Source organism: Pongo pygmaeus, chromosome 7 (assembly GCF_028885625.2).
Source record: "Pongo pygmaeus isolate AG05252 chromosome 7, NHGRI_mPonPyg2-v2.0_pri, whole genome shotgun sequence".
NCBI lineage: Eukaryota > Metazoa > Chordata > Mammalia > Primates > Hominidae > Pongo > Pongo pygmaeus.
Genome location: NC_072380.2, coordinates 106,728,274 through 106,742,699, shown reverse-complemented (window position 1 = coordinate 106,742,699; position 14,426 = coordinate 106,728,274). Strand labels below are relative to the sequence as shown.

The 14,426-nt window shown below is 36.6% G+C and overlaps 1 protein-coding gene across 4 annotated transcripts in view; it reads left to right on the top strand.

The window, feature by feature from the left end:
- The window catches only part of RAD54B (RAD54 homolog B), a 126,719-nt gene that overhangs the window by 85,808 nt on the left and 26,485 nt on the right, over positions 1-14,426 (top strand). For 3 of the 4 annotated variants that reach the window (XM_063668986.1, XM_054498678.2, XM_054498679.2), the window contains exons 11-14: positions 96-271; positions 6,845-7,106; positions 8,619-8,685; positions 8,876-9,076. In XM_063668986.1, the coding sequence (XP_063525056.1) occupies positions 96-271; positions 6,845-7,106; positions 8,619-8,685; positions 8,876-9,076 (706 nt within the window). Of the gene's footprint in view, positions 1-95; positions 272-6,844; positions 7,107-8,618; positions 8,686-8,875; positions 9,077-14,426 lie in introns of those variants that run through there. The other variant, XM_054498680.2, reaches the window with a different exon arrangement.

The following is a 14,426-nucleotide window of genomic DNA, read 5'->3' as shown; positions in this document are numbered from 1 at the left end:
AATCTTCACGTTTTTCCTTCCATAATTTTAGCATTTTCCCCTCCTAATTAAAAAAACAAACATGAGCCAGCATTAACAATCATCATTTTGAATAGGAAAAAGAATGTAGCTCAACTTATGATAAAAATGAAGAAAAGAGTCTATACAAAGGCTTGCTAAGTGTGTTTCCTGCTGACTACAACCCTCTCCTGTTTACTGAAAAGGAGTCAGGAAAACTACAGGTGTTGTCCAAGCTCTTAGCAGTTATCCATGAACTTCGACCTACTGAAAAGTAAGATCGATTTAACAAACTTATAAGTGCTCATAGAGTTTTAGTTTGCACTATTTCTTTACTTCCTACTTCCCTTTTAAAATAAGAAAACATTTAAAATAAGTTGTTTTATTCTTTGGGAATATGGTTAGCTTCCAGTATTTCATAAACTTATAATTAACAATGTATCTATAAGTTTTAAGAAAATCTAAACATATGTATACTTTTAAAAACCTAGTGATATTTTCTGATATATAACACTTATTTCTCAATTTTTTTCAGAATCCTTTCTTCTTTTACTGTTTCTTAAATACTGATACACCTTAGGATTTTCTCTTTAACTTTCTCACTCAACACACTTCCTGAGTGCTGTACTCCCTGTACTTTCAACTATTGCACCCACACATGCACACACACATACACGCAAACACACACATGACCATACCATGTGGTCCAGTGTGTGTGTGTGATGACTATATATATTTTATATCTTCTTGGATACCAAACGCATATAATATTGAAACAAATTTGTATCTCTAGTTCAGTCCTCTCTTCTAATTTCTACATCTTTATTTTTAAGTGTTGAATGGACTTCTAAATCTATCTTGATGTCCTATAGTACTTCAAACTTCCCAGGTCCAAAACCATGTGACAAAACCATCATTTTGTTATTGCAAGCCTCATCTTGTCCCATTATTCCTTGGTACCATAATGCAAGCAAAAGCCCTGGAAATTATTATAGACTCACTTTTCTTCTTCATTTATCCCACAGTGTCAGTCACTAAATTCTATTGATTTTATTTTTTAATTTCAAGACTCCATCCTCATTTTTCTGGTACCAAGATTTTTGTTTTGATTCTTAAAATTACTGATTTGGGTTATGATGGTCTCTTATAAGCTACTTCCCCTCTTACTTTCAGCCCCCTGACATACTCAACATTACCCTGAATTATATTTCTAAAATATAAATATGAACATGTCACTCCTTTTCTTAAAAAATCATTTGAAGACTCCCACTTGTCTTCCAGAAATTTCTAAATTCTTTAGCACATTAGGCAAGACTCTTCATGATACGGTTAATGCCTCCTTTTCCAGCCTCATCTCTCATCACTCCTTCACACATACCATGTGGTCCAATCACACCAAACCACCTGCAGAACCTGTAATTTGCCCCTGTAATTCTGCTCTGCTCTTACATGTTGCAGGTTTCTGTGCCTGGCTTACCTCTGCTTCTTATTCTTCTGGCCAGCTTTTTCTCTTTGTTAAGCCTCAGCTCAACAGACCAAGTGCAATTGCTTATACCTATAATCCCAGCACTGTGGGAGACCAAGGTGGGAGGATTGCTCGAGGCCAGGCATTGGAGGCCAGCCCCTTTTCTACAAAATAACAACAACAACAACAACAACAACAACAAGACTCATCTCTCATGCTTTCTCCTATCTCAGATTGAGTTAGATTCCCCTCCTCTGTACTCTCATAGCATCCTGTACCCACCTCTAATGGAGCTCTTCTCACATGTTTTATTAGATAATAGTTGATATGTGCAAAAGGGCATGTGGGATGTATATATGCAGATTGTGACCCAGTTTAAGAGTGCAAACTTTCACTTTAGCTTCTATTCATATCTTAATATTATCTTATTTTTTTTTAACTGGATTTTTTTTTCTCTCTTCTCTGAAGAGTGGGCGGGATAAGTGGTTGTTATTGGACAAAGGATAATGAGTGAAAAGAGTTTTGGAAGAAATGAGAAGAGATACAGTTTGAATATAGGTGTGAGAATTTATCTTTGAAGATGTCATAGGGGAAAGTTTCCCTCTTGTGGCAAGAAGGAAGAAAGGAATGAAGAAAAATATACTGATTAAGAAAAATAAAAATAATATTTGGGGATTGAAGTTGGGGTGGTCTTTTCTCTTTATCTTGAGACAGGGTCTCACTCTGGGGCACAGGCCGGAGTGCAGTGGTATGACCTCGGCCCACTGCAGCCTTGACCTCCCAGGCCCAAGTGATCCTCCCACCTCAGCTTCCCATGTAGCTGGGATTACAGGAATGTGCTATCACGCCCTGCTAATTTTTGTATTTTTGTAGAGACAGGGTTTCACCATGTTGCCCAGGCTGGTCTCTTAACTCCTGAGTTCAAGCAATCTGCGTACCTCAGCCTCCCAAAGTGTTGGGATTATAGGTGTGATGGTCATTTTGACTCCTTGTGGGTCCCTAAGAAACCTAAACCTTGCCATGTTGCATTGAAGGAGAAGCTACACTTTCATAAGTGGCACAGGCTGGGTCTTTGTTCTGTTGCTTCACATTATCTGAAGAGATCGCCTTTTCTTTAAAAAAAAATTATGGTAATATAGACATAACAGAGTTACCATTTTAACCATTTTTTTATGTATAATTCTGTAGTGTTAAGTACATTCACATTCTGGTGCAACCAATGTTCAGAACTCTTTGCATCTTGCAAACAAAACTGAAATACTATATCTATTAAATACCGACTCCTTATTTTCCCTTCCCTTAACACCTGGACTACCCTTCTACTCTCTGACTCTGACTATTCTAGATACCTCATATAAATGGAATCATACATTTTTTTTTTTCTTTATGTTACTGACCAATTTCACTTAACATAATGTCCTCCAGGTTTATCCATGTTGTAGCATGTGTCAGAATTTCCTTCCTTTTTAAGGCTAAACAATATTCCATTGTATGTATATACCACATTTTGTTTATCCATTCATCTATTGATGAACACTTGGGTTGTCTCTACTTTTTGGCTCTTGGGAATAATGTTGCTGTGAACATGGGTGTGCAAATAACTTTTCAAAACCCTGCTTTAAATTCTTTTTTTTTAATTTATAGATATATTTTTATTATACTTTAAGTTCTAGGGTACATGTGCACAACGTGCAGGTTTGTTAACATATGTATACATGTGCCATGTTGGTTTGCTGCACCCATTAAATTCTTTTGGATATAAATCCAGAAGTGGAATTGTTGGGTCATATGGTAATTCTATTTTTAATATTTTGAAGTACTGCCCTACTGTTTTTCATAGAGGACTGCACCATTTTTATTTCCACCAACAGTACACAGGGTTCAAATTTCTCTGTCTCCTTACCAACTTTGTTACTTTCTATTTTTTTGATAATTGTCATCCTAGTGGGTGGGAGGTGGGATATCACTGTAGTTATGATTTGCATTTCTCTAATGATTAGTGATATTGAGTACCTTTTAATGTGCTTTTTGGCCATCTTATCCTTGGGAATCCCCATCTTATCCTCGGGAATACATTCCAAGACCCGGAATGGATGCCTGAAACCACAGATACTACCAAGCCCTATATGGATTGTTTTTTCATGTACATACATACCAGTGATAAAGTTATAAATTAAGCACAGTAAGAGATTAACAACAATAACTAACAATAAAATAGAACAATCATAACAGTATACTGTAGTGAAAGTTATGTGAATGTGCATTCTCTCTCTCTCTCTCAAAATACCTTACTGCGTGTAATATTTTTGAACTGAGGTTGACCGCAGGTAACTGAAACAGTGGAAAGCAGATCTGCAGATAATGGGGTACCACTGTGGTCTCTAGGTGCCTCTGTAATTTCTTTGTCTTTCCTCTGTCTTCCTGTTAAAATTTGAACTGATCTCTAATCTTGCTTATAGCTGTCATCCTGGGACTTTTTTTTTTTTTTGAGATGGAGTCTCGCTCTGTTGCCCAAGCTGGAGTGCAGTGGCGTGATCTCAGCTCACTCCAACCTCTGCTTCCTGGGTTCAAGCGATTCTCATGCTTTGGCCTCCCGAGTAGCTGGGATTACAGGCGGATGCTAATTTTTTCATTTTTAGTAGAGATGGCATTTCACCATGTTGCCCAGGCTGGTCTCAAACTCCTGACTTCAGGTGATCCACCCCCCTTGGCCTCCCAAAGTGCTGGGATTATAGGCGTGAGCCACCGTGCCCAGCATCCTGGGACTTTTAAAAAGCCATCACCTATGCATTAGTCCGTTTTCACACTGCTATAAAGAAATACCTGAGAGTAGGTAATTTATAAAGGAAAGAGGTTTAATTGACTCACAGTTCCACGTGGCTGGGAAGGCCTCAAGAAACTTATAATCATGGCAGAAGGCAAAGGGGAAGCAAAGACCTTCTTCACAGAGTAGCAGGAAAGAGAGAGCTAGCAAGAGCAGGGAAAACTGCCTTATAAAACCAGCAGATCTCGTGAGAACTCACTCCCTATCACGAGAACAGCATGTGGGAAACCGCCCCCATGATTTAGTCACCTCCCACCTGGTCCCTCCCTGAACAAATGGGGATTCTGGAGATTGTAATTCGAGACTGGATTTGGGTGGAGACACAGAGCCAAATCATATTAACTTATAAATTCATTTTTTTCCTCTTCTGTGTTGTATTTTCTGTTTTCTGAATTTCACATTTTGCTGGAGCACATCTCACAGTAGTTTCCTAAGAAAGATGGGAGATTAATCTTTTTGACTTCTTGTACATCTGAAACTGTCTTTATTCCACACTAGCACTTGACTGACAACTTCCCTTGTCATAAACTTCTAGATCAAAGTAGTATTCCCCTAGAATTTTGAAGACATTGCTTTACATGTTGTTTTCTAGTTTCTAGTTGCTTTTGAGAAGTCTGATGATTTTCAAATTTCGATTCATTTGCATATGACCTATTTTTCTTCATCAAAAATTGATCAACTTTTATTCATTCTTCATACTTTGAGTTATAATCTTGATATACCTTAATATGAGTCCTCATTTTATTAATTGAGCTGGGAACTTTTTAGTAGGTCCTTTTTATCTGAAGGCTCCATGTCTGGGAAATATCCTTTCTCTCTCTCTTTTTTTTTTTTTTTTTTGAGACAGAGTCTTGCTCTGTCGCCCAGGCTGGAGTGCAGTGGCGCGATCTCGGCTCACTGCAAGCTCCGCCTCCCGAGTTCACGCCATTCTGCCTCAGCCTCCCGAGTAGCTGGGACTACAGGCACCCACCACCATGCCCGACTAACTTTTTTGTATTTTTAGTAGAGACGGGGTTTCACCGTGTTAGCCAGGATGGTCTCTATCTTCTGACCTTGTGATCCGCCCGCCTCGGCCTCCCGAAGTGCTGGGATTACAGGCTTGAGTCACCACGCCCGGCCTTTCTCTTAAAACAATTTCTTGTTTTCTTTGGAATTCCTGTCAGTCGGATATTAAACCTCATGAATTGATTCTCTAATTCTTTTTTTTCCTTTCCTATTGGTCATCACTTTTTCTTCTTAATGTATTTCCTGTCAAACTCTCGTACTATTATCTTCCAGCTCTCCTGTTAAAACTTTGTCTATCATTTTACATTTCTAAGATATTTTTCTAATTCTTGATTGTTCCTTTTGAAAAATTGCATCCTCTTCCATTGAATGATAGATAGCTCTTGTTTGAGGACATTAATTATTTTTGGAAAGTTATCTTCTGTTTTTTTTCATCGCTTTAATTCAGGTTTGTTTGTTTTGATTTTTCCTTTTCATGTTGAAGCTCACTTCAAATAGCTGGTGTTCCTTGGTGTCCACAGTTAAGAGTGAAGCAGTAAAACATTAATTGAACACTGTATGGATAGGCAGGGCTTGTTGACTAATAATCATCATTGGGTAATCAGGCAGCAAGCTGGCTTTTTAATTTGGGGACTCCCTATCTGTGGATCCTTTCTGTGGAATCATTTAAGTCTTTCCATAGATGAATCCTTTAGTAATATCTTCCTTGGGCTAGCATGTGGGGTGCCTGGCTGCTGGTATTCTAGTAGTTGGCAGGAAAAGGGTAGAGGGATCTTATTCAGTATCTAGACTTTCATGAACACATTTTTTTTTTTTTTTTTTTTTAAAGACAGGGCCTTGCTGTATTGTCCAGGCTGGACTGAAACTCTTGGATTCAAGTGATCTTCCTGTTTCAGCCTCCTGAGTAGCAGGGGCTACAGGCATAAGCCACTGCATTGGCTCTCCTGCCTTCTACAGTCAGTTCCCTGGTCTAAGTTTCTTTGTTTCTTTGGTTTATTTTCTCCCGATAATAAATACTTTATTTGAGAAAGAAAAGTCAACTGATCACATGGGAGCAGGGCCTGGGTTCTACGTACCAATGTTGTAATAGTTCCAGTCTAAATTCCTTCCTTCTCAGGTACCTTAGCAAGATTCTGTGGTGCAAATGAACTTTCATTTGTTTCTTACTGGAATCTCCCTCTTTGGGCATGTAGGCGTCACCTTATGTATACTCCTAAGCAGGTGACTGCTTCACTATGCTTTTTGTTTTCAAATATCTTCAGAGTTAGTTTCTGTTCATTTTTGTATTTTGCTCATTCTCTTGCTGTTTTTAGAGTGAACCTCAGAGAGATGAAGAAGGCAGAAAGGTCTTTGCCGCACTATCTTAAAACTGGAAGTTTAGATATTGACTTTAAAATGGAATATGCAGGAATACCTATGTTTTAATTGTACAAGGTCATTGTTGCATGTTCTCTCAATGTCAGTGATAATATTATTGTGGTATTTTCTTTCAACTAAGAAAATCTAATTCTGCCTTTAAATTTATCTAAAGAATCTTTCTTTTTGATTGACAGGGTGGTGTTGGTATCCAACTATACACAAACCTTGAACATTTTACAAGAAGTATGTAAGCGTCATGGATATGCTTATACAAGACTTGATGGACAAACACCAATCTCTCAAAGGCAGCAGATTGTTGATGGCTTTAACAGTCAACACTCTTCTGTTTTTATTTTTTTGCTAAGTTCAAAAGCTGGTGGTGTAGGACTTAACCTCATTGGAGGATCTCACTTAATTCTCTATGACATTGATTGGAATCCAGCCACTGATATTCAGGTAGGAATAGTTATGCATTAAATAGATATTATTGAATGCCTGAGGATACAATGCCTATTGAGGATACAAAGATGATGATGATATATAATATCCACTGCATAAGGAGCCCTTATTTTGCATGAGGCACTCTGCTAAGTGCTTTCCATCTATTTAATCTTCCTAACAAGCCTACAAGGATGGATATTAGTAGTCCCATTTTACAGATGAAGATATGGAAGCTTGTTCTAGATTCCACAGCTTGTAAGATGCAGAGCCAGGATTCAGACCTAAACCTGTATGTCTCCAGGTTCCAGTTTACTGCAGAGTTGGGCCTTTAGGATGTTCGTGACTATCAGGTGAAGACAATAAAGTTACAGATGCTATGATTAGTGTTTATGCAGGCTACAGTAAGAGTATAAAAGTAACATATTTAGGAAAATATTTGAGAAATCTTTGGTTTTCTTTAGAGTACAGCCTATCTTTTTATATCTTGAGTTTTCTACCTGTAGGTTTGCACCTCAGTTGGTATATGCATTGGGGGATCCCAAGACAACCCTCAGGTTTAATGATTCACTAGAAGGACTCAACTGAGAAAAGCAGCTATACTCACAGTTATGTTACATTATAGTAAAGAATACTCAAAGCGGTAAGGAAAAGGTACTAGGTCCAGGGCAGAGTCCAAGAGAGACCAGGCACAAGCTTCCAGTTGTTCTCTCCCAGAGGAGTTTTATGGACAACACTTAATTCTGTCAGCATTGGTGAGTGACAGTGCATATAGAATACTGTCCACCAGGGAAGTTCATCCAAGTCTTGGTGTCCAGAATTTTGTGTGGGGTCAGTTCTGTAGTCATGGAACACCTGCATAACTGACCTTAGTTAATCAGCCTTTAGCCTCCAGAAATCGAACTACATGATCCAAGGCCCCACCATGTAACATTGTTAGCATAAACTATCTGGTGTGGCCCAAGGCTTCTGGTAAACAGACACTCATATCAGGCAGGACATTCCAAAGGCCTAGAGATGATCTCTTAGAAGTTGGTTGAAGGCCAGATTTTTATTTGAAATGTGCAGGGTTTGAACATCAACACTTTATTGCACAGTATCATTGATAAATCTTTAAACCACAGGGATCCACCTAGAGCCTTAGCTGATTACATGTGTCCTAGGTACTTCTCAGGGGCAAATCTTTAGCTATTTGGACTGAGAATGAACCTCCAAGCCCATGCTACACTTGGTTCCTTCCATTCTTGCTGTCCATACTCACTGTCCTATTGATGAAGATATATTCTCTCACTCTTGCATGATACCCCTGTAGTTATTTTACAGTACCATAGTAAGTGTTCACTCATCCCTTTCTTTCTGCCAAGAAAAAGCTATGAAGTAGGGCGTGCTTCACACACCTGGGATTTGTTTTTTGAAGCTGTATGTAAAATATAGAATTCCAAATTTTAAAACATATTTCTGCAAATTGCGTATGTGGAAAGGGCCATCGGTTTCTACTGTACTCTCAGAATTCTCACTTATTTTCTATAGGCAATGTCTAGAGTATGGAGAGATGGTCAGAAATATCCTGTACATATTTACAGACTCCTAACTACAGGTAACAGCCCTTCAGTGTGACAAAAAATGTATACCCTTTGAATAATTAAAATTATTTTTTGTTAGCCTGTGCTTTAGTGTCAGGGATATATTGTTATTTTGTTAACTAGTGTGTTACTAAACATTTTACCCAACAAAAATATAATGAACATAAAGATCTGAAGCAAATCTAATGAATGTTTTCTCTTTAGGTACAATAGAAGAAAAGATCTATCAAAGGCAGATCAGTAAGCAAGGTCTTTGTGGGGCAGTTGTCGACCTCACTAAGACATCTGAACATATTCAGTTTTCAGTAGAAGAACTTAAAAATTTGTTCACATTACATGAAAGTTCAGATTGTGTTACTCATGACCTGCTTGAATGTGAGTGTGCAGGAGAAGAAGTTCATACGGGTTAGTTATATTTTAATTCTGTTACTATGTAGTAAAGTTAATTTATTTCTCGTTAGCAGTTGAAAATATTTAAAGAATAACTTTATAATATTTACCATTTGCATATGTTAGTTTTATTTTTTTCTCAGCTCATAGGGCAGCTGCCAGATAGAGATATTTGAGAAAGTATTCAGTAGAATCTTATTCTCTCAATTTTAGCTTTTTATTTCTGAATCACTTGTGAAAAATTGAACTTATTTAGGAAAATCTTTCAAGTCCTGGTGTAATGGCTTTGGAGTTAGAGTTTTTTTTTTTTTTTTTTTTCCTGAGACAGGGTCTGGCTCTGTTGCTCTGTTGCCCAGGCTGTAGTGCAGTGGCGCAATCATGGCTCACTGCAACCTCCACCTCCTGGGTTCAAGCAGTCTTCCAGCTTCAGCCTCCTGAGTAGCTGGGACTACAGGTGTGCACCACCACACCTGGCTAATTTTTGTATTTTTTGTAGAGACGAGATTTCTTCATATTGCTCACACTGGTCTCGAACTCCTGGGCTCCAGCGATCTGCCCACCTCAGCCTCTCAAAGTGCTGAGATTACAGGTGTGAGCCACCGCATCCAGCCAGAAAAATGGTTTTAATCCCTATTTCTCTTTCACAAAAAAACATACAGTTGACAGAATAATTCTGTTGTTTATGTTGTACAGAATTTATTCATAATGGGGTCATATTTTCTGAGGCACTTAGAAGCATGGGTCACCATACTTCTCAGTACTTGATGTAACTGCTAGTGCTGCTTAAGTAAAGCTGAAAACTTACCCTCCAGAATAGACACCATTCAAAAAGGAGCTAGATCAGGAGTAGGACTTGAGCAATCAATGTCTAGTAGCTGCAAGTTACTTGATAAATTATATTAAAATAGGTTGAAGAAGTTAGACTATATAAGACTGAGATGGAAGAATTTAGATTTTATATAAACATAAAATATATTTTATATAAATGTTTCTCTTCTATGGAAATGTTTCTTTATATAAATGTTTCTCTTTAGGTACAATAGAAGCTTATTAGTTTATTAGTTATTTATCATAAATTATATATGATTATATTTATTAGTTATATGTCATATATAAATATATAACTAATAACTAAATATAAATATAATGCACAATATATAATTATAACAATATAGAATATTTATGGTAGTTAAAATATGTATATATTTTTATTTTTTAGTGAGTAGAATTTAAACTTCATAGAAATGTTCAGATTTTCTCTTTCTTCATAGCCATTTTGGTAATTAAAAATATTAATTAACACTTTATCCTCCCTATTAAATTTTTTCCTGTTTTAATAATTTCTCTTTTCTCCTTTTTTCTTGTATTTACTCTAATGTTCTTTTTCTAATATTTAAGTTTAATACTTAGCTTAATGATTTTTCAGTCTTCTTTTCAAAGAAGTGGATATTTAAGGCTATACATTTTCCTCTAAGCTGCCTGTAATTTTGATATACAGTCTTTAATTATTCAGTTCTAAATATTTTGTTTTTTCATTATGATTTCTTCTTTGACTCATGAGTTATTTAAAAGTATGTTTTAAAGTGTATTTTAGTTTTTGTCACTGAACTCTGGCTAATGCTCTGTAGTTAGAAATAGAACTACATGATATGGATTCTTTGGTAATTATAGAGACTTGGGGTATGGTCTAGTGTGTGGTCATTTTTTGTAAATGTTTGTTTTGTGCATGGAAATCATGTATATCCTCTTAATTGCCTACTGTAGAATTCTGTCATATTAGCCAGATTTTGTTATGTAATCCATTTTTTCTTTTATAGATTTCAAAAATGACTAATTTGACTTTTGAATTGGTAATATATTTACATGACTCAATTATTTAAAAATATAAAATGTACATGGTGAAAACTCTTCCTCCTACTCTACCCTTATCTCCCTAATTTCTAGCCTTCTACATCAAAAGAAACCACCACTATTAGTTTTTTTGTGTATCCTTCCAGATATATATGTATGCATATATAAGCCAGTCTAGATACATATTCTTGCCCAGTTTTCCTCCCAATAAATTATAGCATATTATATTTCTGTACCTTTTTCACTCAGTAGCGTATCTTGAGATCTTTCCATATTGTTACAGAGTTTCCTCATTCTTTTTCTTCCTCAGCTGTATAATCTTCCAGTGTATAGATATATCATAATTTATCCCCCACTATATTTGTCTGTTTTCATGCTGCTGATAAAGACATACCCGAGACTGAGCAATTTACATAAAAAAGTTTAATTAGACTCACAGTTCCACATAGCTGGGGAGGCCTCACATTCATGACAGAAGGCAAGGAGGAGCAAGTCACATCTTACATGGATGGTGGCAGGCAAAAAGAGAGCTTGTGCAGGGCAACTCCCATTTTTAAAACCATCAGATCTCGTGAGACCCATTCATTATCACAAGAACAGCACAGGAAAGACCTGCCCCTGTGATTCAGTCATCTCCCACCGGGTCCCTCCCACAACAAGTGGGAATTATGGGAGCTACAAGATGAGATTTGGGTGGGGGCACTGCCAAACCATATCATCCATAGATGTACAATTAGGTTATTTCCCGTAAGTGTGTATTTTATTCATGTATCATTTTGAATATCTTCAGTATACCTATAAGGTCAATTTTTAGTATTGCTGAGTCAGGGAACATGTACATTTGTAATTTTGATAGATATTGCCAAAATGCCCTTTGTTAGATGTTGTGTCAATTTACACACTCTCGGAAATACACTAGAATGTATCCCATAGCCTTGCCAGTTTAGTGGATTATCAAATGTTTGTATTTTTGCCAATCTGATAGTAAGAAAATAATATATTGGTATAGTTTTAATTTGCTATTCTCTTATTATGAATGAAGTTGAGCATTTTCCTAAGTTTAAAAACCATAGTTCTTTATGTGAACCATCTCTTCGTATTGTTTGCCCATATAAAACATTAACAACCTAATTTTTTGTTAGATATATCTATTATTCAAATAAATATATTAAAATATGAAACTGTGACAGTGGATTAGAGAAAATTGTTGTTTTGTCATTTTCTGCTTCATATATTTTATATCTTCCTTGTGAAATATTTTTTTCATTATGGTTTGTCTATTCTATTGTTATGTAGTGATTGCCTTATCCCTAATACCTTTTGCTTTCATTTTGTCTTAACATATTACACTAGTTTTTCTTAACATTAGGGTTTGTCTGGTCTATCTTTTCCCATCTGTTTACCTTAAATCTCTCTGTGTTCTTATGTTTTAGGTATCTCTTGTCAATAGCATAAAGCTGGATTTTATTTTTTGTCCAGTCTGATATTTTGTTTCAGTGAGAACATTTAGTTTGTTTGTATTTATAATTATTAAGGTATTTTTATTTATTTCTACTGTCTTTTCATTTTTTAACAAGGGCCTAATACTGGCTAACTCTTAGTTAGCCAGAGGTTTTTTGGTTAGTACTTTGCAGGTATTATTCTATTGTCTTCTAATTTTGGAAGCAATCTTGTCATCTCTTTTCTTTTTTTTTTTTTTTTTTGAGACAGAGTCTTGCTCTGTCACCCAGGCTAGTGTACAGTGGCGCTATCTCGGCTCACTGCCAGCTCCGCCTCCCAGGTTAACGCCATTCTCCTGCCTCAGCCTCCCGAGTAGCTGGGACTACAGGCGCCCGCCACCACATCTGGCTAATTTTTTGTATTTTTAGTAGAGACGGGGTTACACTGTGTTAGCCAGGATGGTCTCGATCTCCTGACCTCGTGATCCACCCGGCTTGGCCTCCCAAAGTGCTGGGATTACAGGCGTGAGCCACCGTGCCCGGCCTTGTCATCTCCTTTCTTAAAACCTCAATGATTATGAACACTGACAGGAATTTGATGATATTAAGGAATGACTTGAGGCTTTTCTTTTAGGTGTGATAAAATTTCAAAGAAATGTTTATCTTTTAGAAATGTAGAATGAAATATTTATAAGTGAAATGATACATGCTATATATTTATTATATTTATTTGAAATTTCCCATAATTAAAAGGTTAAAAAAATAAAATCTCCAATAGCTTCCTATTGCTCTTAGGATAGATACTAAAATCTCTAAATTGGTAAGTTAGTCAGGGCAGTCTAAATGCTGTAACAAGAAACTAAAAAAGCACAATGGTCTAACACAATAGAAATATGTTTCTCATTTGTGTAACAGGTCATTGTGGGCATTTAGTGGACAGCCTTTCATAAGGTAATTTCGTGATCCAGGGTTCTTTCACTTGGAGGTCTTCCATCCATTTGGACCTTAGAGTCCTCTGCTGGGATCCCCTGCATCTGCCAGCCAGCAGTGAGAGAAGAAATAAAGTAGAAAATTGTTCAGTCTGAAGGATGTTTATAGTTCAGACCTGGAAGTGACATAGCTGCATTCCATAGGCCAGACTCAGTGGCGATATCTAACGTAAGGGAGGCTAGGAAAGGTGACTAAGTGTCCTGGAGGAAAGAGAAATGGATTTGGTGAATAACGGCTGGCCTCTGCCATTCATGTTTTGCATAATCCAGCCCTTGAATACTTGCTTCACTGTGCATTAACTTCTGTTGCATTATTCTTTGCTTTTACTCTACAGGTTTTAATTGCATAGGCTCTAATTGCATAGGCTCCTATCAATTGCTCGACTATGCCAGTGTCCCTTCCTTTTCATAGCTTTTTAATGTGCTTATCGTGGAATGTTTTGTCTTTTTTCCCCATCTAGTTCTTTTCTTCTCATCTTTCAGATCTTAATAGAACATTTCCCCAGGGTGCCCTTCACTTACCTTCCAGACAAAGTCAGCCTCTCTTGTCATATGTAAGATAGTTCCCTTATCTTTCCTTCATACCCTTACCTCTGTTTGTAATTCAGCTCCACAGTCCCTTATCTTCAATTCTGAAATCTAGAAAGCTCAAAAGGTTTTTTTTTTTCCTTCATAAATTTGTGACAAAATTATTTGTGGCAAAACCTTACCTAAATTGATGTGAGTTTATCAATAGTCTTTATTTAACCCATTTTGTAAGACTATTTATGACTTGCTACAGAATGTTAATGAGTTTCATTATGGAATGCTGACCCAGATTGTTCGAATTATATTCTGAATTTGTAAACATATCTGGCCCCACAGGTTTTAGGAAAGGGATTTTGAATTTGTAATACATTTTTCGGATGATTATTTAATGTATATCTCTCCCACTAGACTGTAAGGTCCTTGAAGTCAGAGACCATGCCTGTGTTTCTTCATCATTTTACCTTTACTGTTTAAATCAGTACATAGTAAATAATTTATAAATGTTTGTAAAAAGAATGAATTTGTCTTAACTTGAACCATGGTGATCAAATGTAATAA